The following is a 24831-nucleotide window of genomic DNA, read 5'->3' on the forward strand; positions in this document are numbered from 1 at the left end:
GGGGGGGGGGGGAGCTTGGAGTAGGCGAACAACAGTTTCCATGGAAACAGGAGCCAGTCACTAGGCACAAGAGCTGAGAACCTATCTCTAGAATCTGGGAATGGGGAGAGAGAGAAAGGGGTGGATTTTTCCCATCTGATGTTGGAATTTGCACTCCTCCCTTGAATCCTGGTCTGCTCCCAGGGCTCCGTTCCCCACTCTCTTAGCATCTCCCAAGTGCACAGAGGTCCTCAGTGTGGATCCCAGGGCTCAGGGTGGGATTTCTCTGCCCATTCCTGGGGAGTCCCCAACTTCCCCCACATCTGACAAATCCCAGTGGAAGCCTGGTATCATCCCCAGGGAGGGAAACAGATCTTGGCGCCTGACAGGGACAAAAGCACCAGTGGGAGGGAGGGGGGAAGGGGGTTTGGCACCAGCCCTCGTGCTGTCCTGCAGACCCTTCCCTCCATGCACATTCACCCCTGCAGGGACCTAAACACCCCCAGGCTTGCTTGGTAGCCATGACACTGACATCTACTAGGACCTGACCCTTATGACCAGGGACCTTGCAGGCCTGTGCTCTTGAGGCCCAGACAGAGGTGCAGAAGCTTCAAGGGATTTGCAGGGGAGCAGTATGTGGGGTTGTGGCAAGAATGGCCCAGGGGGCCAAACAGCCCTGGGGAGGGCTGGGTTTCATGTATCTCAGAGAAGATGGGCACATGGGAAGAAGTGGGGATACCTGGGAGGGTTTGAGAGTTTTCTGGGGGTCACCAGGGACCATGCGAGGTGTCACTGAGTGGGAAGGAGTCCTAGTTCCCCTCCTCCTCCTCAGGCACTTAGTACTCGCCTCCCTTTCCTCGCACACAGGTGAGCACTGTGAGGTGAGTGCCCGCTCAGGCCGTTGCACCCCGGGTGTCTGCAAGAATGGGGGCACCTGTGTCAACCTGCTGGTGGGTGGCTTCAAGTGCGACTGCCCATCTGGAGACTTCGAGAAGCCCTACTGCCAGGTGACCACACGCAGCTTCCCTGCCCGCTCCTTCATCACCTTTCGTGGCCTGCGCCAGCGCTTCCACTTCACCCTGGCCCTCTCGTGAGTGGCTGGGCACTGGGGGGTGAGGGGGCACCGTGGGAGCCTGGGGCACCTCCTGTTCTGTAGACAAGGTGAGAGGTCAGGCAGTGAAAGCACTCGGAGCAGGTCGTTGGCAGAGCCAGGTCTGCACTTGGAGTTGCCTGTGCACTTTCCCAGGAGACCTCCCTCACGCACCAGGGTCCGCCTCACTCCTCCCACCCCACCCTCGAGGGTGGTGAGCCAGGATGCCAGGATTCTGGTTCTGATTTAGGTTCATCTTCCACACTCTATGCACATGGCCCATTCCCTTGGCCAAGGTGTCAGCCCTCTGCAGGGTCCTGGGGAGGATCAGGGGCTAGCCAGGTGGCTGGGGTGCTGGCATCCAGGCAGGTGCCCCATTCCCTGCCCCCATCCCCAATGCCTGCTCAGGTTTGCCACCAAGGAGCGCGACGGGCTGCTGTTGTACAACGGGCGCTTCAACGAGAAGCATGACTTTGTGGCTCTCGAGGTGATCCAGGAGCAGGTCCAGCTCACCTTCTCTGCAGGTGATCCCTCGGGCCCAGTGTCCTTGCCCATCTCCCAGAGGCTCCATGTCTCTCAGCCTTTGACCCCAAGTCACACACTCTCCCAGCCAAACCTGGGCCCAGCCCCAAACATGAGCACACCCTCCCCATTCCCAGCCCTCATCTGGTGTCCCAGCTCACCTGGGTCCTTTCCCCAGGAGAGTCGACCACCACCGTGTCCCCATTCGTGCCCGGAGGGGTCAGTGACGGCCAGTGGCACACAGTGCAGCTGAAGTACTACAATAAGGTGGGTGTGGGATGGGGTCAAGGAGTTGGAGGGTCCTGTCCTTGGCTCAGGTGCTCACCCAGGCCCCTAGGGGCGCTGGCCGTGGCACTTCTGGCTAAAAGGGAGGGGGTGTGGGGACTTGCCACCTCTCAGGGCATTCTTTTTCCACGGGGTAGTGCAAGATGCTCCCTGTCCCCTTGGGCAGGCACAGACTCGAATGGACGTTGAGGAAGGTAGTTAAGCACACAAATCAGTGAGCATGTGTGTGTGCACGTATGTGTATATATATGTGTGTACACAAGGGGGTGTCCATGTGTGCTGGGGTCTTTGTGCCTGGCCCATGAACCTAGTGAGCTCCTTGCCCACTGTTTCCTTTCTCTGCCCTTCCTTGTCCACAGCCACTGTTGGGCCAGACGGGGCTCCCACAGGGCCCATCCGAGCAAAAGGTGGCTGTGGTGACCGTGGATGGCTGTGACACAGGGGTGGCCCTGCGCTTCGGAGCTGTGCTGGGCAACTACTCCTGTGCAGCCCAGGGCACCCAGGGTGGCAGCAAGAAGTGAGCGGGGAGAGGGCTGGGGGAGGGGTGAGGTGCGGGTCCAGGCAGGGAGGGAAGGTCGAGAGGGTGGGCCTTCCGGGGGGCCTGAAATGGGAGCCAGTCCAAATGGGGGCCTTCCCTCACCTTGTTTCCCTGCTCAGCCCTCTGCCCTGTGTGCTGGTGGGGGTAGCGGGCAAGGTCAGGGGTGGGGGGGGTTAGAGCTGGGCCTGTGGAATGGCCTGGGGAGGGGGTGAGAGGAGATGAGAGCAGCTCCAGGTCAGGGTGCTCCCCTTCCCCTGGCTGCTCTGCAGGGGCCCTGGGCTCCTGCCTGGGCCCTCTGCCTCTCTGGCCTGGCGGCAGGGTGTGAGGAGAAGGAAGAGTCAGAAGCTCCGCACTCTGCCGCATGTCGCCATCATTTTTGCCCCCCAGGTCTCTGGATCTGACAGGGCCCCTGCTGCTGGGCGGGGTGCCTGACCTGCCCGAGAGCTTCCCTGTCCGGACGCGGCACTTTGTGGGCTGCATGAGGAACCTGCAGGTGGACAGCCGGCACATGGACATGGCTGACTTCATTGCCAACAATGGCACTGTGCCTGGTATGGGAGCCTGGGGTAGGGGCCAGGCCAGCAGACCGATGCAGAGAGGAGGGGTTATCCCTGGGATGGGGACTCCTGCACATGGGGGTCTCAAAGCTCCCTCCAGCCACAGGTTTTCTGTTTGGAGGCCCCGCCTGAGCCCCCTTCTCTCCATTCTAGGCTGCCCTGCCAAGAAGAACGTGTGTGACAGCAACACTTGCCACAACGGGGGCACCTGTGTGAACCAGTGGGACTCATTCAGCTGCGAGTGCCCTCTGGGTTTCGGGGGCAAGAGCTGTGCCCAGGGTAGGAGGGGCAGCAGTCAGAGGCTGAGGCCTGGGCACTGTCAGCAGTGCTGGGAACACTGGCAGGGCCTGGGCAGGCACTGGGCAGGCACTGGGCAGGGCCCGGCCGAGCTGGGCTGTGGGTGGAAAAGCGTGTCTGGGCAGAGCCCTGAGAGGGCAGCACAGGAGACAAAGGGCCCAGTCAGAGGCAGGCCTGGGCACAGTGTGGGGCAGGCCCAGGGCAGGTAAGTGCTCCGAAGGGCGGGTCCAATGAGGGGAGTGGACACTAGGAGAGGCAGCGCCCTCCTCCCGTGGAGCTGCCACTGCTGAGCATCCTACGCCTGGGGGTACCCAGCTGCTCTGCCCCTCAGAGTCTGCCTTTATCTGCCTCCCCAGAAATGGCCAACCCACAGCGCTTCCTGGGCAGCAGTCTGGTGGCCTGGCATGGCCTCTCCCTGCCCATCTCCCAGCCCTGGCACCTCAGCCTCATGTTCCGCACACGCCAGGCCGATGGCGTCCTGCTGCAGGCCGTCACCAGGGGGCGCAGCACCATCACCCTGCAGGTGATGCAGGGAGGGTCGGGGCGGGCGGGCCCTGGCCCGGGCTGCAGTTGTCTCCAGGCAGCTGGTCATAGGTGGCTGGGCAGGGTCTTTTATTTCCTGGAAATGAAGAGGCAGCTGGATTGGTTCGTGGGTCACTGCTGCCATCTACTGGGCCTGAGGGAAATAATACTTTTCCTCTCTGGCTTCAGCAAGGCAGTGGGATGGGTTTGGTGGTTCAGGAAGGGGTACAGTGGGCTGGAAAAAGCCGACTGTGGCCGTCTGCTTACCCTCCTTTCTTTCCTCCTGGTGCCAGCTGCGGGAGGGCCACGTGGTGCTGAGTGTGGAGGGCACAGGGCTCCAGGCCTCGTCTCTCCAGCTGGAGCCAGGCCGCGCCAATGATGGCGACTGGCACCATGCGCAGCTGGCCCTGGGAGCTAGCGGGGGCCCTGGCCATGCCATCCTGTCCTTCGACTATGGGCAGCAGCGGGCAGAGGGCAACCTGGGCCCCCGGCTGCATGGGCTGCACCTGAGCAACATTACAGTGGGAGGAGTGCCTGGGCCAGCCAGTGGTGTGGCCCGTGGCTTCCGGGGCTGTTTGCAGGTGAGTATCCTCCCTGAGCCTCCCATTCCCACCACCACCTGGAGATCTGCTCCACAGAGGTCCACCACTGCCCATGTCCCTCCTAGGGTGTGCGGGTAAGCGAGACACCCGAGGGTGTTAGCAGTCTGGATCCCAGCCGCGGGGAAAGCATCAACGTGGAGCCAGGCTGTAGCCTGCCGGACCCCTGTGACTCGAACCCGTGTCCTGCCAACAGCTATTGCAGCGATGACTGGGACAGCTATTCCTGCAGCTGTGATCCAGGTATGCTGGGGATCCAGGGCAATGGCGCAGGTTAACGGGTGCCCAGGGTCTCACTCTGGCTCTGCTGTGTGACCTAGGGCCAGTCATATCACCTCTCTGAGCCTCATTCTCCTGCACCACAAAGCCATAGCCAGCTTGTATGATGCTGAGAGTGGAAGAAGGTGGAGGAAGACAGTTTTGAAGAAAGCGCCAGAGGATGGTGGGGATTGAGCCTCTCCTGTCTTTCTGGGTCCAGGTTACTATGGTGACAACTGTACTAATGTGTGTGACCTGAATCCGTGTGAGCACCAGTCCACATGTACACGAAAGCCAAGTGCCCCCCACGGCTACACCTGCGAGTGTCCCCAAAATTACCTTGGGCCATACTGTGAGACCAGGTAAGTGGACCAGGGCATGCAGCAGCAGATCCCAGTGGCCACTGCCTATCTCTGGTGTGTTCCTCAGAGCACCGAGAACTTGGCTGAGCCACAGCCAGTGTCAGAAGGGCCACACACTGCTACACCAGGTGGGGGTGGCAGAGGGAGCCCATGCCTGCCTTGGCCTCTCTCTGCAGGGTTGACCAGCCTTGTCCCCGAGGCTGGTGGGGACACCCCACGTGTGGCCCGTGCAACTGTGACGTCAGCAAAGGCTTTGACCCAGACTGCAACAAGACAAGCGGCGAGTGCCACTGCAAGGTGACAGCCCCGACCTAGACCGCCACAGCGGCCACCTCGGCCTCTGTTGTGCACCTCCTAGTCTCCTGAGGGAGGTAGTGGAGAAAGCCTTCCCAGACAGAGCTGCCTTTTCTCTAACAGGCGGGCAAGGGACTGTTTATGCTCATTGTCTGCAGTGTGGGGGGACCCAGGACTGATATTTAACCAGTGAGCTCTTGGGCCACCTGTACTGGTTGTTTGCAGCCTGTTTTGATTGGTTGGTGTTGAACTGATGGGTTAAACTCCAAATCAATTACCAGTTGTTAAATATTTTGAATACCACTCTTGGGGGGACCTGAGGTCAGGGAGCCTCTCTCCAGAGAGGCCACAGCTGAAAGAATTTGTGAGCATCTCGGGAAGAGAGCCAGAGCCATTGACCCCTATTCTCCCTCCTTCCTCCCAGGAGAACCACTATCGGCCACCTGGCAGCCCCACCTGCCTCCTGTGCGATTGCTACCCCACAGGCTCTTTGTCCCGTGTCTGTGACCCTGAAGACGGCCAGTGTCCGTGCAAGCCGGGCGTCATTGGGCGCCAGTGTGACCGCTGTGACAACCCCTTTGCTGAGGTCACCACCAATGGCTGTGAAGGTGGGGATCCCGCAGTGGGTGGGTGGCACTCCCCACTGTGTGCCAGGTCCCCGTGTCCCAGGGAGGCCGGGAACAGGGCCTGGTTGCAGGCCTGAGGATGCTGGGGAGCCTGGGTACAGCTGCAGGGGCAGCTCCTCCCGGATGACTGTGTGTGCTTCCCTGCAGTGAATTACGACAGCTGCCCACGCGCCATCGAGGCTGGGATCTGGTGGCCCCGTACCCGCTTCGGGCTGCCTGCTGCTGCCCCCTGCCCCAAAGGCTCCTTTGGTAGGTGCTGGAGACCTAGAATGGGATACTGAGGACCTGGCCTCTCATCAGCGGAGTGAGGGCGGGAAGCCCCTGGCGGCAGATCCTGGGACCCCACTTTCTGGCCTTCAGGTCCTGGAGACTCCATGTCCCATTCTTCCTTGGTTCACTGTTTCTCTGCTCCCAAGGTTGCCCAGATGAAGGGCATCCACTGGACTGTTAGCAAGAGTGCAGAAAAACCTGCAGTGTGCCTAGCACAAGGCTGGTGCTCGAGATTCAGAGATGCATCACACAGGGTTCCCATCCTTGGCTCACCCCCTGGTGCTGGAGTTGTGCCACTGGAAAGACAGTCTGGAGAGTAGGGGATGTTGGGTGCTGTCCCAGGGGACCCAGCCCCAGGATGGCGGCTGGCGCTGCTCCTTGGGCTGACGCTGAGCAGAGTTCATAAGCAGAGAGTGGCAGAGAGCACATGTGGTGGCTTGAGAGGGGCAGCGATGTCTGGGGGCTCAAGGCGGCCATGTGCCCCATGCTCCTGTAGCCCTTGTATGGGCCCATCTTGCAGAGGCTTTGGCTGTAATGTCCTACACACCTGTCTCCCTGTGTCACCTGGGCAATAGAAGGGCAGGGTCTTTGCTTGCTTGTCTCCTGTCTCCGGCCCACGAGTGTGCTGGCCCCCAGCAGAACTTCTCAGCCAGGTCTTGGCAGCCTCCTGTGTCTCTCCCTGAGGCCAGTCCTCTTGGCTTCCTTCCCCCAGGGACCGCTGTGCGCCACTGTGACGAGCACAGGGGCTGGCTCCCCCCAAACCTCTTCAACTGCACATCAGTCACCTTCTCAGAGCTGAAGGGCTTTGTAAGTGAACCTCTTCATCTCCATTCCACCCTCCCCTTCCCCCTGCCCAGTCTCACTTGGCTGACTCAGTTTTGGAAAGGGATTCTGGAATTCCAGCCCCTGCCTCCTGGGACCCCCACCTGGAGAGGCCATTTCTCCCCTCTGAGGCCCTTTTACCCCAGAGTTCCCATTCTGCTCTCTGGGTGCCTCACTGCCACCCTCGTGTGCTGACCCCTGCCCACCCTGTCTCATCTGGCTCTGTCCTAGGCTGAGCGCCTGCAGCGGAATGAGTCAGGCCTGGACTCGGGGCGCTCCCAGTGGCTGGCCCTGCTTCTGCGCAATGCGACACAGCACACAGCTGGCTACTTTGGCAGTGATGTCAAGGTGGCCTACCAGCTGGCCACACGGCTGTTGGCCCACGAGAGCGCCCAGCGGGGCTTCGGGCTGTCTGCCACGCAGGATGTACACTTCACTGAGGTGGGGCTTGGAGGGGGCAGGACTGGCTGGTTAGGTGGGGGGGGGGGGGGGTCACAGTGAGTGAGTCTGCTCCTGGCAACCTGGGGGCAGAGTGGGGAACACTCCCCCACCCCTGCTTTGGGGAGCTCCCAGCTGGCATGAGACCTCCATGAGATCTCCTGAGTCATGGCCCAGCACTTGGGTAATTTAGAGCACCTCTTTTCATAGCAAGGTGCCCGTAGAAAATAATATTTGCATCAGGGCCTGTCTGACCAGGCTTCTCGTAGCAGAGGCCCAGACCACTGTGCCTGGGTGGGGAGGAATCAGAATCCCGTACAGATCATATGTGTGGGTCCTGGCACAGGGCCTGGGCAGCTCTTAGTTAGACAGTGAGGAGGAAGGATTAGAGGGAGGATCATGATGGGGGAAGCCAGGGCTGGTCCAGGCCTGGCGGTGGGGATGAGAAGGTGTGGAGGTGCGGGCACAGCCCACTGTGACTGTGCCCACCCCCAGAATCTCCTGCGAGTGGGCAGTGCCCTCCTGGATGCAGCCAACAAGCGGCACTGGGAGCTGATCCAGCAGACAGAGGGTGGCACCGCCTGGCTGCTCCAGCACTATGAGGCCTACGCCAGTGCCCTGGCCCAGAACATGCGGCACACCTACCTAAGCCCCTTCACTATTGTCACACCCAACATTGGTGAGACTGGTGCCTGGATTGGGGGGCGGTTGGTGGAACGTTCCTGGCAAGGGTGGCTGTGCTGGGGCCTTGCCCGCCTCAGCCAAGGTCTGACCTGTGACCCCCCTCCCTAGTCATCTCTGTAGTGCGCTTGGACAAGGGTAATTTCGCTGGGGCCAAGCTGCCCCGCTACGAGGCGCTGCGGGGGGAGCGGCCCCCGGATCTTGAGACAACAGTCATTCTGCCCGAGTCTGTCTTCAGAGGTCAGTGGGGGCCCAAAGGGTGGGTCAAGGGCCAGGTGAGGGATCTGCGCAGGGCCCAGCTGAGTGGACAGTGTTCTGCTCCTAGAGACGACCCCTGTGGTCAGGCCCGCGGGCCCCGGAGAGGCCCAGGAGCCAGAGGAGCTGGCACGGCGTCAGCGGCGGCACCCGGAGCTGAGCCAGGGTGAGGCTGTGGCCAGCGTCATCATCTACCGCACCCTGGCTGGGCTGCTGCCCCATAACTATGACCCAGACAAGCGCAGCCTGAGGTGAGCAGCTGGGGAGACAAGCGGGGGAGGGGCAGGGGCATGGGTCGGGTGGGTAAGTACTGCTGAGACATGAAGAGGAGAGGAGCCAAGGGCTGGGGGCATCTTGGAACACTAAGAGGTATCCCCCAGTCACACAACTACCACGGTGACCATGCGCCTGCCTGCCCCACATCAGAGTTCCCAAACGCCCTGTCATCAACACGCCTGTGGTGAGCATCAGCGTCCATGATGATGAGGAGCTTCTCCCTCGCGCCCTGGACAAGCCAGTCACGGTGCAGTTCCGGCTGCTGGAGACGGAGGAGAGGACCAAGCCCATCTGTGTCTTCTGGAACCATTCGATTCTGTGAGCCCGCACTGCCCTACCCCTGAAGCTTTAGGTCAAGAGCCCAGGTCCCTGGGTGCTCCACCCTCCTTGTCTCCTGACCCTGCCACCCTCACGCAGGGTCAGTGGCACGGGTGGCTGGTCGGCCCGAGGCTGTGAAGTCGTCTTCCGCAACGAGAGCCACGTCAGCTGCCAGTGCAACCACATGACGAGCTTCGCTGTGCTCATGGATGTGTCCCGGCGGGAGGTTGGACCCACAAGGGGCAGCCGCCAAGCTGGGGGTGGGAGCCCAGGGCACTGCCCTTCCTAATTCCCCTGGCCCCCTGCCGCCCTCCCTGCAGAATGGGGAGATCCTGCCACTGAAGACACTGACATACGTAGCCCTAGGGGTCACCTTGGCTGCCCTGCTGCTCACCTTCCTCTTCCTCACTCTCCTGCGTGCCCTGCGCTCCAACCAGCACGGCATCCGACGGAACCTGACTGCGGCCCTGGGCCTGGCCCAGCTGGTCTTCCTCCTGGGAATCAACCAGGCTGACCTGCCTGTAAGATGTCTCTCCTCACCCAGAGATCTTCCCCAACTTCCAGCCCTCTCAAGCTCCTTTATGAGTCCTCCCCAGCACCCACTCTTAATCCGCTCCTGCAGCAGTAACTGATGAAGAGCCCCGGCCAGTGCATGGCCCACAGTTTCCTCTTCTCTATCTCCCCTTACTTCCCCAGCATCCTACAGTACCTTCCTCTGGCCCAGACTTGCCCTGAAGCACCTCCCAACCCCCAGGCCTTCCCCCTCTGCCTGACGAGAGCAGAACCCCTGCTCTGGGTATGTCTGGTCACTGACCTGCTGTGGCCTGGGCCCTCAGTTTGCTTGCACAGTCATCGCCATCCTGCTGCACTTCCTGTACCTCTGCGCCTTTTCCTGGGCTCTGCTGGAGGCCTTGCACCTGTACCGGGCGCTCACTGAGGTGCGCGACGTCAATGCTGGCCCCATGCGCTTCTACTACATGCTGGGCTGGGGCGTGCCCGCCTTCATCACAGGTACCCCTACCCCTGTTCCAGGCCTTGAGGTTCTACGTCCCTCTGCCCTGGGTCCACCTTCATGCCACGGTTTCCCTGCCCACATCCCAGGCCAGAGGCCTACATCCCTATGCCCCAGGCCAAGTTCTCCATAGGCATCACTCCGATTTAACCCAGCCCCTGAGACCCCCACCCAGGGTCCGGGTCCCCCCTCCTGGAGAGGGTGACATGGACAGATGGTGGGTAGAACCCGTCATCCTCTGTGTCTGGCTCTGTGAGCCCACTTGACTGTCTGACTGATTCCCAAGCCTCTGACCCCCCCCGTCTCTGCTGCTGTCATCATACTCCCAGGTCTAGCTGTGGGCCTGGACCCCGAGGGCTATGGGAACCCTGACTTCTGCTGGCTCTCCATCTACGACACGCTCATCTGGAGTTTCGCTGGCCCTGTGGCCTTCGCTGTCTCAGTAAGTGCTAGAAAGCTGGAAAGTGGGCTGGGGGTGAGCAGGCTGAGTGTGTCTTCAGGATCCCCTTTAGGAATGGCTGAGGCTGCCGGGGCCCTGTAGGGTGGAGGCTGGCTGTCCTCTGATGATCCCCCTCACGCCTCCCCCTCCCCTGCTAGATGAGTGTCTTCCTGTACATCCTGGCGGCCCGGGCCTCCTGTGCTGCCCAGCGGCAGGGTTTTGAGAAGAAAGGCCCTGTGTGAGTATGGGGAGCGGGTGCTTGGGCAGTGGACGGGCCTCGGTGTGGGAGGCCTCATAGTCAGACTCCTGGCCCGCCCCTCTCCCCAGCTCGGGCCTGCGGCCCTCCTTCGCTGTCCTCCTGCTGCTGAGCGCTGCGTGGCTGCTGGCACTGCTCTCCGTCAACAGTGACACCCTCCTCTTCCACTACCTCTTTGCTGCCTGCAATTGCATCCAGGTACCTGGCCCAGCCCATGCCTTGTGGGAGCCCCATGGAGATGGGGCGGGTGCTTGGCTGTGGGGTACCCGAATAAGCACTTAGATAGTTGCTGCCTCTTGCCTGCCAGGGCCCCTTCATCTTCCTCTCCTACGTGGTGCTTAGCAAGGAGGTCCGGAAAGCACTCAAGTTTGCCTGCAGCCGCAAGCCCAGCCCTGACCCTGCTCTGACCACCAAGTCCACCCTGACCTCGGTGAGGGAGCCAGGGGTCAGGGGGCAGAGGAGGGGTCTTGGGGTAGGGGGCGGCAGGAGGCCCCAGGAGCCTGTTCTCTGTGCTTTTTGCCCCCTTTTTCTCCATCCTTACATCCTTTCCTGGTGGGAAGGAGGGGTGGTGAAATGGTGTGTGTGGCCTGGGAAGAAGGGAGTATGGAGGGCGGGGAGGAAGATTTTGACTAGGGAGAGATGGGAGCGGTGCTTGGAAGAATAAAGTGAGGAAGTGGCCAAGATAGGTAATCAGGTCGTGGATGCTCAACACCTGAGAATCCCTCGTGAATCTTGGTGAATCTTTTGTCTCCCAGGATGCTCTCAGGAGACAGATCCTGGTCCATCTTTTACCAACAAGCTCTTATTCAGCCGGTTCTGGGGTACTTGGGGTGCATAGGATTGGCACAGCTATGGCAGAGCTACAGCCACAACTAGGCCCTGATCATGGGGGCAGCAGAGACGTGGGGCCTCTCTCTCCCAGACCTGGGCACGTGGGAGGCAGAACTTAGGACAAGCTCCCTTGGCTCTTCCACTTCTCAGCTTGGGGCTACCCCATCCTGCTTCTCCACTTACTGACTCCTCTGTTCCCTCCCTAGTCCTACAACTGCCCCAGCCCCTACGCAGACGGGCGGCTGTACCAGCCCTACGGAGACTCGGCAGGTTCTCTGCACAGTGCCAGCCGCTCGGGCAAGAGTCAACCCAGCTACATCCCCTTCTTGCTGAGGTGAGCCCTGGCCATGGCAGGGGTGGGGAGGAGAGAAGAGCACCGTGGGTGCCAGACCCAGGCCAGCCAGCCGCTGGGAGTTGAGTAGCACACACTATGACTGACACAGGTGGCAGCTTGAATTAGAAGCAGTAGGGGACACGGAGCAGGAACTGGAACACCCAGGAGAGAGAAGAGAATGGGACGCTGGGCAAGGGGCCAGCCTGACCCCTCCAGCATGGTCTTGTCTTCTTAGGGAGGAGTCCACACTGAACCCTGGCCAAGGGCCCCCTGGCCTTGGCGACCCAGGCGGCCTATTCCTGGACGGTCAAGATCAGCAGCATGGTGAGGGCGGAAGCCCCTGACAGCCGGTGGGGGTGCGGGGCAGCTGCCTGGCCTTGCCGAGGGTGGGTGGAGGTGGGTGGGCCAGCTGTGATCTCTCCCCCACCTCCCAGATCCTGACACAGACTCCGACAGTGACCTGTCCCTGGAAGATGACCAGAGTGGCTCCTATGCCTCTACCCACTCATCAGACAGTGAGGAGGAGGAAGAGGAGGAGGAGGAGGCCGCCTTCCCTGGAGAGCCGGGCTGGGACAGCTTGCTGGGCCCTGGGGCCGAGAGACTGCCCCTGCACAGTACCCCCAAGGGTGGGCCAGCGCCCGGCCTGTGGCCTTTGGGGATAATGGGAGGGCAGAGGACCTGGGATTCTTGGGAAGCAAGACTGGGTAGTGACTTTACTAGCTGTCTGCCTTCTCTCAGCCTCATCTACTTCCTTTCTGCACCAGATGGGGGCGTGGGGCCCGGGAAAGCCCCCTGGCCAGGAGACTTTGGGACCACAGCAAAGGAGAGTGGTGGCAAGGGGGCCTCCGAGGAGCGGCCGAGGGAGAATGGAGATGCTCTGCCTCGGGAGGGGTCCCTGGGCCCCCTTCCAGGCCCTTCTGCCCAACCTCACAAAGGTTAGTGGGGCACACCAGCTGCCATGCCCCCCCAGTTGGCAACCTCACACCTCACATTTGCCCCGTGGCTGGTGGGGCTCTGTAGGGCAGCCCCTTCCCCCACCTCCTGCTCCTCATGCACCTTTCCTCCTGGCTCACAGGCATTCTCAAGAAGAAGTGTCTGCCCACCATCAGTGAGAAGAGCAGCCTCCTACGGCTACCCATGGAGCAGGGCACAGGGTCTTCTCGGGGCTCCTCAGCCAGTGAGGGCAGCCGGGGTGGGCCCCCTCCCCGCCCACCGCCCCGGCAGAGTCTCCAGGAGCAACTGAACGGGGTCATGCCCATCGCCATGAGCATCAAGGCAGGCACAGTGGATGAGGACTCATCGGGCTCCGAGTGAGTGTGCTGAGTGGGCGGGACAGGGTGCAGCCCAGCAGAGGCCCGGCTGGGCTCTGAGCTGCCCCCAGGCTACTCTGGTTGGCTCTCAGAGGACGAATGGGCAGAGTGTGACCCAGCTCCCTTACTGTGATGTGCCCACAAACCATGGTGCCCTGTGGGGTCAGCCCAGCCCAAGCATTGGGTAGAGTGAGGGAGGGTGGGGAGCTGGGGGTGCTTTTCTGTTTCCTTCTTCTGGTGAAAGCTTCTCACTGTCTCCTCTGCTCCGACTAACTCTCTGTCTGCCTTTTCTGTCACTTTCCTTTCCTGCCTCTCCAGATTTCTCTTCTTTAACTTCCTGCATTAACCCTGGGCCGGTGGTTCCTACACCCTGAGGCTCCCTTACCTTCCCCAGCTGCACTCATGCCCCTACTCCTGTCTTGTGCTTTATCCCGCCCCTGCTCCCCACCGCCTGCCTGCAGCAGCGACGAAACATCCATCTGAGGAGCCTGGGCCTTGCCGGGAGGGGCAGCCACCCCACCCAAGGCCATCTAGTGCCAACTCCCTCCCCTACCATCCCCCTCACTGCACTTTGGACCCCTGGGGCCAACATCTCCAAGACAAAGTTTTTCAGAAAAGAGGAAAAAAGAATTTAAAAAAGGATCGCCACTCTTCATGACTTCAGGGATTAATTTTTTTTATATGCTGGAAACTGACTCCCTTTCCCTTCCCAAAGAGGATAGGACCTCCCAGGATGCTTCCCAGCCTCTCCTCAGTTTCCCATCTGCTGTGCCTCTGGGAGGAGAGGGACTTTTGGGGGGCCTGCCCCTCATTTGCCATCACCAAAAGGAAAGGACAAAGCCACACGCACCCAGGGCGTCACAGCCCTGCAGGCTGCACCCGGGCAGGCCTCAGTATGGCGAGGGCGTCAGGGCAGAGGGCACTCCTCACCCTGCCTCTGCCGCCCCTCCCAGGAACTGAAAAAGCCCTGTCCGGTGAGGGGGCAGAAGGACTCAGCGCCCCCGGACCCCCAAATGCTGCATGAACACATTTTGAGGGGAACCCGTGCCCCTGGGCGGCGGCCGGGCCACCCCAGCCCCTCTCCTTCCCCTGGACTCCGGCCCCGTGCTGCAGCCCGGGCATTTGCTCAGTTTGCTGACCCAAAAGTGCTTCATTTTCCTGCCGGACCCGCACCGGGGAAGGCCAGTCATGTGTTAAGTTGCGCTTCTTTGCTGTTGTGTGGGTGGGACGGGAGGAAGAGTAAATACAGTGCTGGCTCATTGCCCCAAGCGGTTCAAGCACAGGTCTCAAGTCTGAGTTCTGGTGTCCACTCACCCAACCCCCAGGGTCAGGCAAACCCCACTTTGTCTGACCTGCTGTGGCCTCTGAGACGTGTTCTATTTTTAACCCCTTCTTGGAATTGGCTCTCTTCTTCAAAGGACCAGGTCCTGTTCCTCTTTCTCCCCGTCCCCCACTCCCAGATCCCTGCGAAGAGAGAGTTAATATATATTTTTTATTTATTTGCTTTTTGTGTTGGGATGGGTTTGTGTCCGGTCCCAGGGGGTCTGATGTGGCCGTCACAGGTTGGGTATGTACCCCGCAGTCCTGGTGTGGGGGCCTGAGGCCCTTTCCCTCGCTCCAGGCTGTCATCTCCCAGCCTCTCCTCCCCTCTTCTCAGTTTTACCAACTGCTATTCGAGTCACCATCGCTAAGCTTGTATTCCAGTCTTGTCACTGACTATCCTCTGGAGCATGTGGCTAGAAAAAGAGGCCATGGACAGAAAAATTGTTCCCGTTTCTCATTTGTAAGGCTGGTCTCTGGCTTTTCTGCCATGGATTCTCCCCCTGACCTCTTTCCTCAGCAATTCCTGCAAAGGGTTAAAAATTTAACTGGTTTTTACTACTGATGACTTGACTTAAAAAAATGCAAAGATGCTGGATGCTAACTTGATACTAACCATCAGATTGTACAGTTTGAGTGTTACTGTAAATATGGTAGGGCTTTGTGGGTTTTTTTTCATTTCCCCATACTACTGAATAAACTAGTTCTGTGCGGGTCGAGCACTGTCATCATGTCTTCTGTGTGGTGCCCTGTCCTTCTAGAGGCAGGGAGGCCTGGTCTCTGGAAAACAGAGCAGGCAGGGTCCTGGAAGGGGCAGGAGACAAGGGGACTCAGACACCAAGTGGCTGATGAGCAAGCCCCCCTACCAACACTCCCTGATAGCCTCATAGCACAGAGCCCATGTCCTGGCATTGCCAAGGAAGACGTGGCAGCAAAGTGTCCTTTTCACCACGACAGGAGGGACTTCTGTGGCTAGAGGCTGAACAGAACAGGCAGGTTTCCAGCCCATACCCTGGGGGTGGAATTCAGGAGGCAGGGAGGGCTGAGTTGAGAGGCTGATGGGAATTTAAAGGTGCTCCGTGACTAGGTACCTCCTAACTACTTCTCTGGGCCATTTTGTGTTTTTCCCCCCATTAGAACTGAAGCAACTACTTATACTCTAGCTGCCTACGTGCTCTGCAATATTACTTCTATTCGCAAGTTCTGTGTTTTTTGAAGGTCTGTTTAACAAACTAGATAGGGAGTTAACATGGGGCAACAGAGGGCAGTGACTAAGAACACGAACTCTGGAACCAGACTGAGTGACTTAACCTCTCCGAGCCTTAGTTTCTCTACCTGCAAAATGAGAATGATCATAGCATCTGCCTAATTGAGCTTTGATGAGAATTAAATGAGTTCACATATGTAAAGTGCTTAGAACAGTTCACAGTGTGTGCTAAGGGGCCAATGCACGCTGGCCTCCCTCTGCTGCTACAGGGTAGGGGTGGAGATGGAATGCAGAAAAAGAAAGGATAGAAAGCCAGACCAAAAGGGAGGGAAGTCAGCAGGTAGCTGAACACGAAGGGCAGTTGTGGCAGGTAGGCCTCCTCCCTGGCTGGCGCTGCCCACTGAATGTTGCTTAAGCCGATTTGGAGTGGGATAGTGGGTAACTAAACTCTAGACTGACCTAGAGGGCGAAAGGAACATGCCTTGTCCTTTCTAGCCACCAGGTGGCAATAGCACATGAGTCTGCTGCTCGTTTTGCCTCTAATGACCCACCCAGGCCACAGGGAAGTGTGTACCTAAGCGTGCAGACCTTCCAGGGCTTCCATCAGAGCGGATGGTCACCAGCAGGCCCTGCTCCCTAGATACCAGTGCAGGACACAGCTGGGAAACACACCTGAGGCTGTATTGCCTCTGCCAAGTTTCTCCAGGGCCAAATATGCAGTGTCTGTCTCCACACCCCCTCCCCACTCAATTCTTGGAATCCCAGAGGCTGCAGGAGTTTCTGCAGGAGGCTCAGGAAAAGGTGAAAGTCTAGGCAACTGTCACCGTGATATAGATGAAGGTGTTAAATGAACCTTAAGATCAGCCATAAAAAGAAGAAAGCAGTGGAGGGCCCCTGGCCCCGGGAACTGGGGAAGGGCATTTCAGTGCCTAAGGAGGGTTCTTATGGCCATTATAGGTGTGGGGGCGGGGACACCAGCGGCCACTCCACTCCCTTTGCCTAGTTGTCTGCTGACTTCCTTAAGTTATGGCCTGACCTCCAAGGAGGGAATTTCTCTCAAAACTCATAAGGAATTGAGTTGGTTCTGGTTGCAAGAGTTAAATGAGTCTTTGTCATTCATTCAATACCCACCACCTTGCACTCAAATATTTTTTTCAATAAATGAATGAAATTCTCTGCCACATACAAGTCACAACACTAGGCACTGAGAGGTTTATAAACCCTCGTGCCAGCTCTCAAATCTAGGAGAGGAGATATGAGAACACCAATGTGTTCTCTAAGGCTGTAAGGTAGAAGGTGATGGGGCATTCTGGCATCTTCTCCCTGAGGCAGTGAAGCCGAGTACCAGGCCACCCACCAAAGGGCCCCCTCATCCCAAAAGTGCAGCAGACAAGAAGTTGAGGAGTTCCCAGGAGGTTCCATTTTCTTGCCAGGAAAGGACACCCAAGTTTAGGATATAAGTAATAATTTATAATAATAATAATCCTGGCTTGACAGCCTCACATACCATAAATTAAGCTATACTTAACTTGATCTGGACCTTCTAATAACGCATGACTCCTGGACAAGGGCAGCCTGTGCCCAGTAATGCCGACAAGGGGGGTAATCACAACCTGATGAGCTGGGATCTCAAGGCCCCAGGGGCCATTCAGGCCCCTGCCTGGGCAGCCCATCCCATCCTGGCTCCCTCATTGGAATTACACGGGAGTTTACTCCAAATTTGTTAGAAATTAGAGCAGGATCTACTTTCACACATACAGAAAATATAAAAATACATTCATTTTATTTTAGAAAAATGCAGACTGTTGGGGTAAGCTTACCATAAACTGGCCTGTTAGGAGTCACAGAATTCACAGGAAACAAGTTCTGGAGACCAGGTGCCTGCCTCTCGGTCTCTCCAAACAGGCCCGAGTCCAGTAGGGGACGTGACACAGGATGAGCCCTCCTCAGAGAGCAGGGAGGTTAGCTACAGAGGCCATTCACATGTAAATGTCCAGTGAAGCAGTGCCTGGGAAGAAGATCAAACTCCCTGGGGCTGAACACAGGAGTGGGTGTGGATGAGGACCAACCACTCTCCTGCATTTCTCATTTTTGGTTTGTTCATTTCACTACTGGGAGGCGACCTCTTTTCCCTCCTCTTCTTTCAACTCAGAGAGTTCGATTCTCCTCCAGCTCAACCCTAATCTACCCCATCTCCCACGGTCTCTACTCCTGGGCACCAGCCCTGATGGCATCTCTTCCTCCTGCCTCTGGGCCAGAATCTGCTGGAGTCAGGGCCTGCCTCCAACCGGACGGCTGGGAGGCCGAGAAGAGGCGAGTCCAGGCAGTGACTGTAGTGTTTTGCTACTGAATTCTTGCTGCTTGTCCTGCTCTCTTTACCTAAAGAGACGGAAGAAGGAACTGCCTGAAATTGCGCTTCTCCCTCACCCAGCTGAGTTCGAGTTCCTCAGGGTAGAAAGAAACAGGCCTCCCCACCCCTCCAGACTCCCCTCCTCACCCGCATCTTGCCACACAGAGTTCAGGGCTGATGTGCATAACGGCTCAGAAGCCCAGATGGCAGGGGAGAGACAGCATCTCAACCAGTCTTACCTGGTGGGTCCTGGGACTGCAGCTTTCCTGGGAGGCTGCAGATTGCTGCGAGGGGCACCAGTGACGGGAAGATTTGGTCGCTGGGAAATAGGAACTTGATGAGGGTTAACAAAGGAAATGAGTTAGCAGAAAGTACAAATGACCTTCTCAAAAAGAAACACTGGAAGAAGGCACAGTGAGTTTGTTATTAGTGCCTTTCCTCCCACCCAAAGTAAAAAACAGAAAGTATTTGAAATGCAAGGCTCAAACTCTTTGCCCAAGCCCACATCCTCTCCTACACTCAGTCCCCCCATCTCCCACAGGGCTGTAATGGAGATGGAGAAAGTTGTCACTGTTACCAGCTCTGGGAGGGTGCGGACAAGCTGGGCGACAGGAGGTCTTCTTCCTCCTGATTTCTTACTTATGTCCATTCTCCGTCACCTCTCTGCCCTGCATCCTCACCTCTCTGCCCTGCAGCACTTGGTCTTGGAAGTCCTTTCCGAGTTGACTGAGAATCTGGAGGTAGGGCACCTTTGCTGGGTGGTACACTCCGGCTGGCGAGTGGCATTCGGCTGGCAGGCCTGGGGATGGCAGAGGGAACAGGCAGCCGACTGGAAGGTTTAACAGCTGCTCCCTGTGGCCGAGACAGGCGCTGAGAGTTGCTGGTAGAAGGCTGTGGGGCCAAGGCTGGTCTGACAGGGGTAGGTGGGCCTGGTGGAGAGGAGTACAGGAATTTTAGGGTAAGCTCCACATCCTCCCTACTCCCATTCACCCACAGCCTTGCTGCCCAGCTTCTCACTTGCTATCGCTCTCCCACTGGGCCCAGCTTTTCCCCGGACTGGAGGAGTTGATCGGGCAAGAGGAGAAGATGCTGGGCTTTTGGCTGTGGGGAACAGATTGCAAGTAGGCGACTCCTGAAACACAAAGAGAGGAAAAACGGACTAGAATGGAAAAAGAATCTGTTCTGCTGGCTGATTAAGGGATCGAGGTGGAGAGCTGCCTAAATCCCAGCAAGGAAGGGCAGAAGTTAGCTGCCAACATCATCGCCACCACCAGTACCATTTATTGACAGCTTATTTTAGGCATTCTAGAGCTGTGCACAGACGCCGCAGTTAAGTGGTTTGCTTGTGGTGTCTCATTTAATTCCAGCAATTCTATGAGGTAGAATTTACCATCTCCATTTTACCCACGAGGAAAACACTCTATGTCTGTACCAAGTCATGCACTGTGTCAGGGGTCACACATCCAACCCAGACCCTCTCAACTCACCTTCTTCACACTGGAGGGCCTCTTTCCAGATGCTGCCCGAAGAGCCCTGACTGACCCCTTCCTGTCACTGCTCCGGAGTCGAGGTGTCAGGCTGCTTGGGGAAGGGGTGCTCCGAGCCAAAGAGCTCACAGTGGGCAGGAGGTCTCGGACAGGACTGTCCTTCAGCACAAAGGTCTCCCGCCGAGGGCTGGGCTTCACCCTGCGAGGCCCAGGGCCCTCGCCCGTGATCTCCCGCTCCTGCAAGGCACACTGCTCCAGCTGAGCTGCCAGCCGGTTGGCTTCATCCAGGATCTCCTCCAGCTTCTCTGGGCTGAGGGGGCCTAAGCTGAGCCTCAGACCCTGGGGGGCGGGGGCCACTGCATTTGGGTCACTTCGGTGGGAGAGGCCTCGTCGGAGGGGTTTCTCCGGAGTCATCAACACTGCTATGTCTTCCTCTTCACGACTGAGAAAGCAAACCAGGCCCCATACCCACACATTAGAGAGCAGGAGGCTGTGCAAGGGAGAGTGGGAAAACCCCCACATCAGAGCCAGGGACACAACCCCAAACCCTGATGCCCATGCTGGCTGTGAGAGCCGGCCTCTAGCTGATGAGATGCCTGGTTCTATGAGACCGAACAGGCCTGCAGCATTTACTGACATTGGAAATTATGCCAGGAGGAAGAGGCAAATCCACTTACCCTTCTCCCTAACACCCTGGAATCTCACTTCAGCTTATCCCTTCTCGCTCCCCCAGTAGTGTCACAGAGACCCAAGTCAACCCCAGTCAACCCCAGCAGCCCCTGTGCACCCAACCTTGCTAAATTACCAACCCAGGCCCCAGAGGCCAGTAATTCAGCAGTAAGGGGTTAGAGACAAAGCGGCCTTGCTGGAGGACAGTAGGTGGGATAAAGAGGCTGGTACCTGTCAGATGGTGACAGCCCTCCCAAGTCCAAGGTCTCATCCACTATAAACTTCACATCTGTAGAGGAGGAAAGAATGAATGCCAGCCTCGGCTCTCTAACACGGCTCTAAACCTCAGGGCCTCATCATTCCGCCCTCCAGGGTTTCCTTACCTTCCTCCAAATCTCCCATGTTCCAGCCAGCAGGAGCAAGAGGTAGCTTAGACCTGAGCGGGAGAGAAAACACACCTCTCCTCAGGTCTCCATCCTGCCCAAGGCTCCCAGCTAGACTCAGGGTGCAAGCCAGGGGTTTAGGGTCATGCTGGAGGTAAAGCAAGCGTCCCAGGAGTAGCCCGTGCCCCTATAACTACCCGTTAGCTCCGGGGGAGGTGGGGGGAGCCCCTCCTGCACCCCCATCGTCCTCCGCAGACTGCCCTCCCGGCTCTCTGCGACCCGGCCTCTCCTCACTGGGGGCGTTCTGCGCGCCCCACCTTCCTCCCGCCACCATCCTCCGGGTTCTTCCTCCACGCAATCCACCTTTCCACTCCCCAAGGCACCACACTCACAGACCACCCCCTCCGGCCCACCCTCAGTTTTCACTTTTGGCGCGGCCTCACCTCCCGCGAAAGGTGCTTTCCTTCCACAGCCTAGTCCCGGGAATCAGCTCCTGGGGGCGGGGCTCCTTTCGAATCTCTCAGGCCCCACCCACTCCTACCACAGACGCTCAGCGATTGGCGGATCCAGCAACCCCCTCCTTGGGGGCGGGGCGGAGGCGGGCAGCCGGCCGGAAGTCTGCAGGTGGGGGCCGCGTGGAGAGCGGTTCCAAGAAAGACTATCCGGAAGGCCGCAGCCCCGGGGCCGCGAGCGCGCGCGCCCGGGAGACCTGCCTTCGTCCGGGACGGGAGCCGAGCGAAGCCGGGCCTGGGAGGGGCGGGGCCTCCAGGCGGTGGGCCAGGGAACGGGCCAATGAGCGTGGGTTTCGCGCCCTGCCATCCCGTCTTTCCGCCCCCTCCTGCTTCTCCCGGGTTTGCGGGCCTCCAGCCGCCCTGGGGACTGGCTTGGGGGTACCTAACCCTCCTTGCGGCCGTCGGCTCCAAAACTAACCCTCTGCCTGAAGAAGTTTGTTTCCTTGGGCTCCCTGCATATGCAAGCGCCGCATTTGCCACAGTTGCCCAGTTGTGATTTTACCAACTTACGGAAGCACCAAAACATTTATGTTTTCAGTATATCGAGATTCTCTAAGAAGTACGTCTTCCGTCAGCTCTTTAAGGAAGAACATTTGGAACGTGAGGCACCAAGGTGTAAAGAAAACAACGGACTCTTCACACAGGGAGATCTGGGTTCAAATTGAAACCGCGACTCCTCCGTTTGCAGGCTAGGCGGACTGGAGGATCGTTGACCTCTCGGCGCCTCTAGTTGACCCCTCGCTCATCTATGAAGCGAGGATCGTGCCCGGCACAGTTACAAGGTTAGGAGGCTACGTATGAACAAGAGGTTTTGCACCATGTGTGTTAGGGGCTTTTCAGGGGCTGTTTGTAACTTGCTACCTCTAAACCAAAAGCTATGCTTGTAGAACGCGTAAGCCTACTTATTAGGGATTTCTCTCTTTGTTGTTTCCAAGTGTTGCCAGTGAATAGGCTGGGCCATCAGTTAACAGAAATGTTCTAAAAATGTTAAAAGGCCCTAAAAGCATGGCGGAAGAGCTTCTTGTAAACGAAGAGCCTGAGCTTTAGTCTCTAGAGTTTATGACCATTATTTTGGCCTCTTAGAGGCTTTTTCATTTACTTCCCAGTGTTTTGCTGTGAAGTGGAGGTGGTGAGGTTTGCAGGAGTGAGATGTTATTGTAATGCCACAGGAAGCAAAGGAGTCTTGGAATTTGGTGGGGTGATAGGGAAAGGATGGGAGACCCAGAACTTGTGAGTTTATGTGAGGAAGAGCAGAGAGAAGAGAATTTCCTCTTTTTCCGTGGGCTTGCTGGTTAAAGTGGAATTTTAGTTGCTTATAGGATTCAGGTTCCATGCAGCGGGGAAACCACCCTGGTAGCTTCCCTGTCTCCAGGCAGCTAGCGGGCAAAGGGAGATCAGAGGGAAAAAAGCTGCTCGTTAACTGCATTCCTTCTTCCCCAGGAGCAGCAGGAGGAGGGAAACTATGCATTTACTTCTTCACCCTCCTTCAAGGGAGTAGGGGAGGCAGTTTTAGCCAATTGAAAGCTAGTTTCCCCTAAGGAAACTCATCTCCCATTTTCCAATACCAAATTATGATTTTGAAAGCTGTTGCAGTAGCAGAAAAAAGGCAATGAAACTGCTTTCTCCTCCATCAAAATGACAACAAGGCCAGAAAATGTAGACTTCAGGCATAAGAATTCTTCACTCAGCATAAAGCCACGAATTGGGGAAATATTTTTCCCCCTCAGCTCAACCCCAAAATGGTACATGTGAACAGGTGGTTAAGATTTTGGATAAATAATGACTAAGTGAATTAATGAAGAAATTACTCCCCCTCCCAGGCACATGGTAGGCCTTAGTTCAGAAGGTACTCCATAGTGATGAATGCATAAATGAAAAAATTAAGGATTCCAGTGCACTTCTCCTTGAATGCAGAAAGATTAACTGTGACTTGAGGTCTTGTTCAGTCTGAAGATGATTTTACTCCTTCACCATGAAGGTTGAGAATATATGAACTTTAAGGGATGGCCCTTGAATACTTCAATAAACAGCAGAGGCATGGGGCTGTGGGCTGAGGCCCGAGGTCTAACTGATCCTTAGGGCATCATAGTCCTAAGGGAGTATTTCATTCCTTCCTGACCTAGGTCTTGCTTCAGCTGGAGGGAGGGCTCCTGGCCAGTGTGTACATGACCAGCTGGCTCTGGACTCTGCCCACCTCCAACATTCTCATCAGGCGTTCCACAAGTGCGTTAGACCCTACAAATGATTTGTGTGACTATTTTCTCAGTTTTCCCAAGGATGGTACATAACTAGTAACATTCTAGATGCATGGGAAGAAGTGCATTTATGACATACAATGGATGCCTTGGGACACTGGGGTTTAATTCCCTTAGAACACCAGTTGAGAAAGGCTGGAATAGATGCTTTGCCTCAACTGAAAATAGACCTTTGGTCTGAACACTCTTCTCAGCCAAAACACATCCCCTTCCTCCTCCAAACCTTGCCTAATACTCACTGCCTCCTACAAATCTTTTCTTTCTGAGACTCCTGATTCCAGCTCAGACCCACTGCAGTAAGGGTCACTGGGTAAAAGAGATGAGAGGAAATAGAGGAGGCTTGAAGTCAAACAGACTAGTTCAAATCCTAGCTCTGCTACTTACCAGCTGCATGACCTGGAGCAATTTATAAGCTTCAACTTCCTCATTTGTAAAATGAAGATTGAAAGAGATAAAGTCTGAGGGTCTGTGCCTGATGCATAGAAGGCTGTTTCAGATATCTATTACAGTGTAACAAACCACCCCAATATTTAGTGGCTTGAAACAGCAGCAACCACTCATGTGCTCATGCAGGGCTATGCAAGGATAACCTGTCTCCACTTTACAAGGAGTAGATTGGGTTTGACTAGGGCTGGAGGGTCCAAGATGGCCACACACATCTAGGGTCATGGTGCTGGCTGTCAGCTGGGATGCTTGGTTGTGCTCCATGTGGCCTCTCATAATTCTACTGAATTCTTTACATGGGAGCTGACTTCCAAAAGCAAAAGTAGAAACTACTTAAAACTCTTAAAGTCTAGGCCCAGAACTGGCACAGCATCACCTCCACTACATTCTTTTGGTTAAAGCAGGTCCCATGGTCAGCCCAGATTCAAGGAGAGGAGAAACAGAGTCTCAATCTTGATGGGAAGAACACCATGCCCATACTAGGATGGGAGGAATTGTTTCTATCTTGTGCAGATTCTGTTACAGAATATCTCCAATATCGTATTTGTTATAAGAATGAAAACATATAAGCAAGGGCACCTGACCTTTGTTGTGTCCCCAGGGCTTAATGAGACTCTGCTCCAATTTCTTCAGTATCTCCCAGCCCTCAAGTCTTAGTACTCTGTCTTTAATTAGCTATGTTCATATTTATGTGTCCTGCTGTCTGCATCTCTATGATAGATGTGCATCCTGTTTTCCAGCTTATACTGGAAAGAGCACAGAGGAAGAGAGCAAGTGATCTTCAACATCTTTTAGCACCTAGTCCTGTACAGAGTTGAAGTCGGCTCTGTCGGAGACTGTCTAGAGAAAAGGACAGTGTTAGAAACCTCTGTGGAAGAGAATGTGGATATGGGAAGAGAAAGAGGAGTCTGAGGGTCCACAGACTTCATACAGTCTGGCTAAAGGTTCCGACTTTCTAAATGGTTTTCCCAGGTAGAAGGGCTCAAACAGATGGACACTTATGCACTGAGGATGCACACATTTATTTAGATTA

At 56.9% G+C, this 24831-nt stretch overlaps 2 protein-coding genes across 8 annotated transcripts in view; one reads left to right on the top strand and one right to left on the bottom strand.

Annotated features, from left to right (window-relative positions):
• Nucleotides 1-15222, top strand: part of CELSR2 (cadherin EGF LAG seven-pass G-type receptor 2) — a 26654-nt gene extending 11432 nt beyond the window's left edge. Inside the window, exons 3-34 of one of the 2 annotated variants that reach the window (XM_046645187.1) lie at nucleotides 847-1069; nucleotides 1478-1593; nucleotides 1770-1858; nucleotides 2236-2393; nucleotides 2802-2965; nucleotides 3125-3250; nucleotides 3625-3791; nucleotides 4084-4371; nucleotides 4458-4632; nucleotides 4868-5009; nucleotides 5186-5306; nucleotides 5728-5911; nucleotides 6077-6178; nucleotides 6912-7006; nucleotides 7253-7462; nucleotides 7955-8138; nucleotides 8252-8380; nucleotides 8466-8646; nucleotides 8822-8989; nucleotides 9089-9215; nucleotides 9310-9510; nucleotides 9826-10000; nucleotides 10331-10443; nucleotides 10599-10678; nucleotides 10768-10894; nucleotides 11004-11126; nucleotides 11734-11861; nucleotides 12097-12185; nucleotides 12296-12487; nucleotides 12626-12796; nucleotides 12937-13171; nucleotides 13490-15222. In XM_046645187.1, the coding sequence (XP_046501143.1) occupies nucleotides 847-1069; nucleotides 1478-1593; nucleotides 1770-1858; nucleotides 2236-2393; nucleotides 2802-2965; nucleotides 3125-3250; nucleotides 3625-3791; nucleotides 4084-4371; nucleotides 4458-4632; nucleotides 4868-5009; nucleotides 5186-5306; nucleotides 5728-5911; nucleotides 6077-6178; nucleotides 6912-7006; nucleotides 7253-7462; nucleotides 7955-8138; nucleotides 8252-8380; nucleotides 8466-8646; nucleotides 8822-8989; nucleotides 9089-9215; nucleotides 9310-9510; nucleotides 9826-10000; nucleotides 10331-10443; nucleotides 10599-10678; nucleotides 10768-10894; nucleotides 11004-11126; nucleotides 11734-11861; nucleotides 12097-12185; nucleotides 12296-12487; nucleotides 12626-12796; nucleotides 12937-13171; nucleotides 13490-13517 (4811 nt within the window). In that variant the 3' untranslated portion in view covers nucleotides 13518-15222. The remainder of the gene's footprint in view (nucleotides 1-846; nucleotides 1070-1477; nucleotides 1594-1769; nucleotides 1859-2235; nucleotides 2394-2801; nucleotides 2966-3124; nucleotides 3251-3624; nucleotides 3792-4083; nucleotides 4372-4457; nucleotides 4633-4867; nucleotides 5010-5185; nucleotides 5307-5727; nucleotides 5912-6076; nucleotides 6179-6911; nucleotides 7007-7252; nucleotides 7463-7954; nucleotides 8139-8251; nucleotides 8381-8465; nucleotides 8647-8821; nucleotides 8990-9088; nucleotides 9216-9309; nucleotides 9511-9825; nucleotides 10001-10330; nucleotides 10444-10598; nucleotides 10679-10767; nucleotides 10895-11003; nucleotides 11127-11733; nucleotides 11862-12096; nucleotides 12186-12295; nucleotides 12488-12625; nucleotides 12797-12936; nucleotides 13172-13489) is intronic. The other variant, XM_046645188.1, reaches the window with a different exon arrangement.
• Nucleotides 15223-17494: 2272 nt separating this feature from the next.
• PSRC1 (proline and serine rich coiled-coil 1) lies at nucleotides 17495-21143 on the bottom strand. 6 transcript variants are annotated; one of them, XM_046645619.1, is made up of 8 exons: nucleotides 21031-21143; nucleotides 20588-20640; nucleotides 20436-20493; nucleotides 19536-19977; nucleotides 19043-19180; nucleotides 18729-18847; nucleotides 18288-18381; nucleotides 17902-18077 (listed from the first exon to the last, which is right to left on the bottom strand). In XM_046645619.1, exons 2-8 carry the CDS (start codon nucleotides 20604-20606, stop codon nucleotides 18042-18044), a joined length of 906 nt encoding a protein of 301 aa, XP_046501575.1. In that variant the 5' UTR covers nucleotides 20607-20640; nucleotides 21031-21143; the 3' UTR covers nucleotides 17902-18041. The 6 variants fall into 6 exon arrangements, with proteins under 6 accessions (XP_046501570.1, XP_046501569.1, XP_046501575.1 ...); XM_046645617.1 differs by having other exon boundaries at nucleotides 17942-18077; nucleotides 18729-18977; nucleotides 19066-19180; XM_046645615.1 differs by having other exon boundaries at nucleotides 17942-18077; nucleotides 18729-18977; nucleotides 19066-19180; nucleotides 19536-20025.
• Between the last annotated feature and the right edge of the window lie 3688 nt (nucleotides 21144-24831).

Source organism: Equus quagga, chromosome 18 (genome assembly GCF_021613505.1).
Source record: "Equus quagga isolate Etosha38 chromosome 18, UCLA_HA_Equagga_1.0, whole genome shotgun sequence".
NCBI lineage: Eukaryota > Metazoa > Chordata > Mammalia > Perissodactyla > Equidae > Equus > Equus quagga.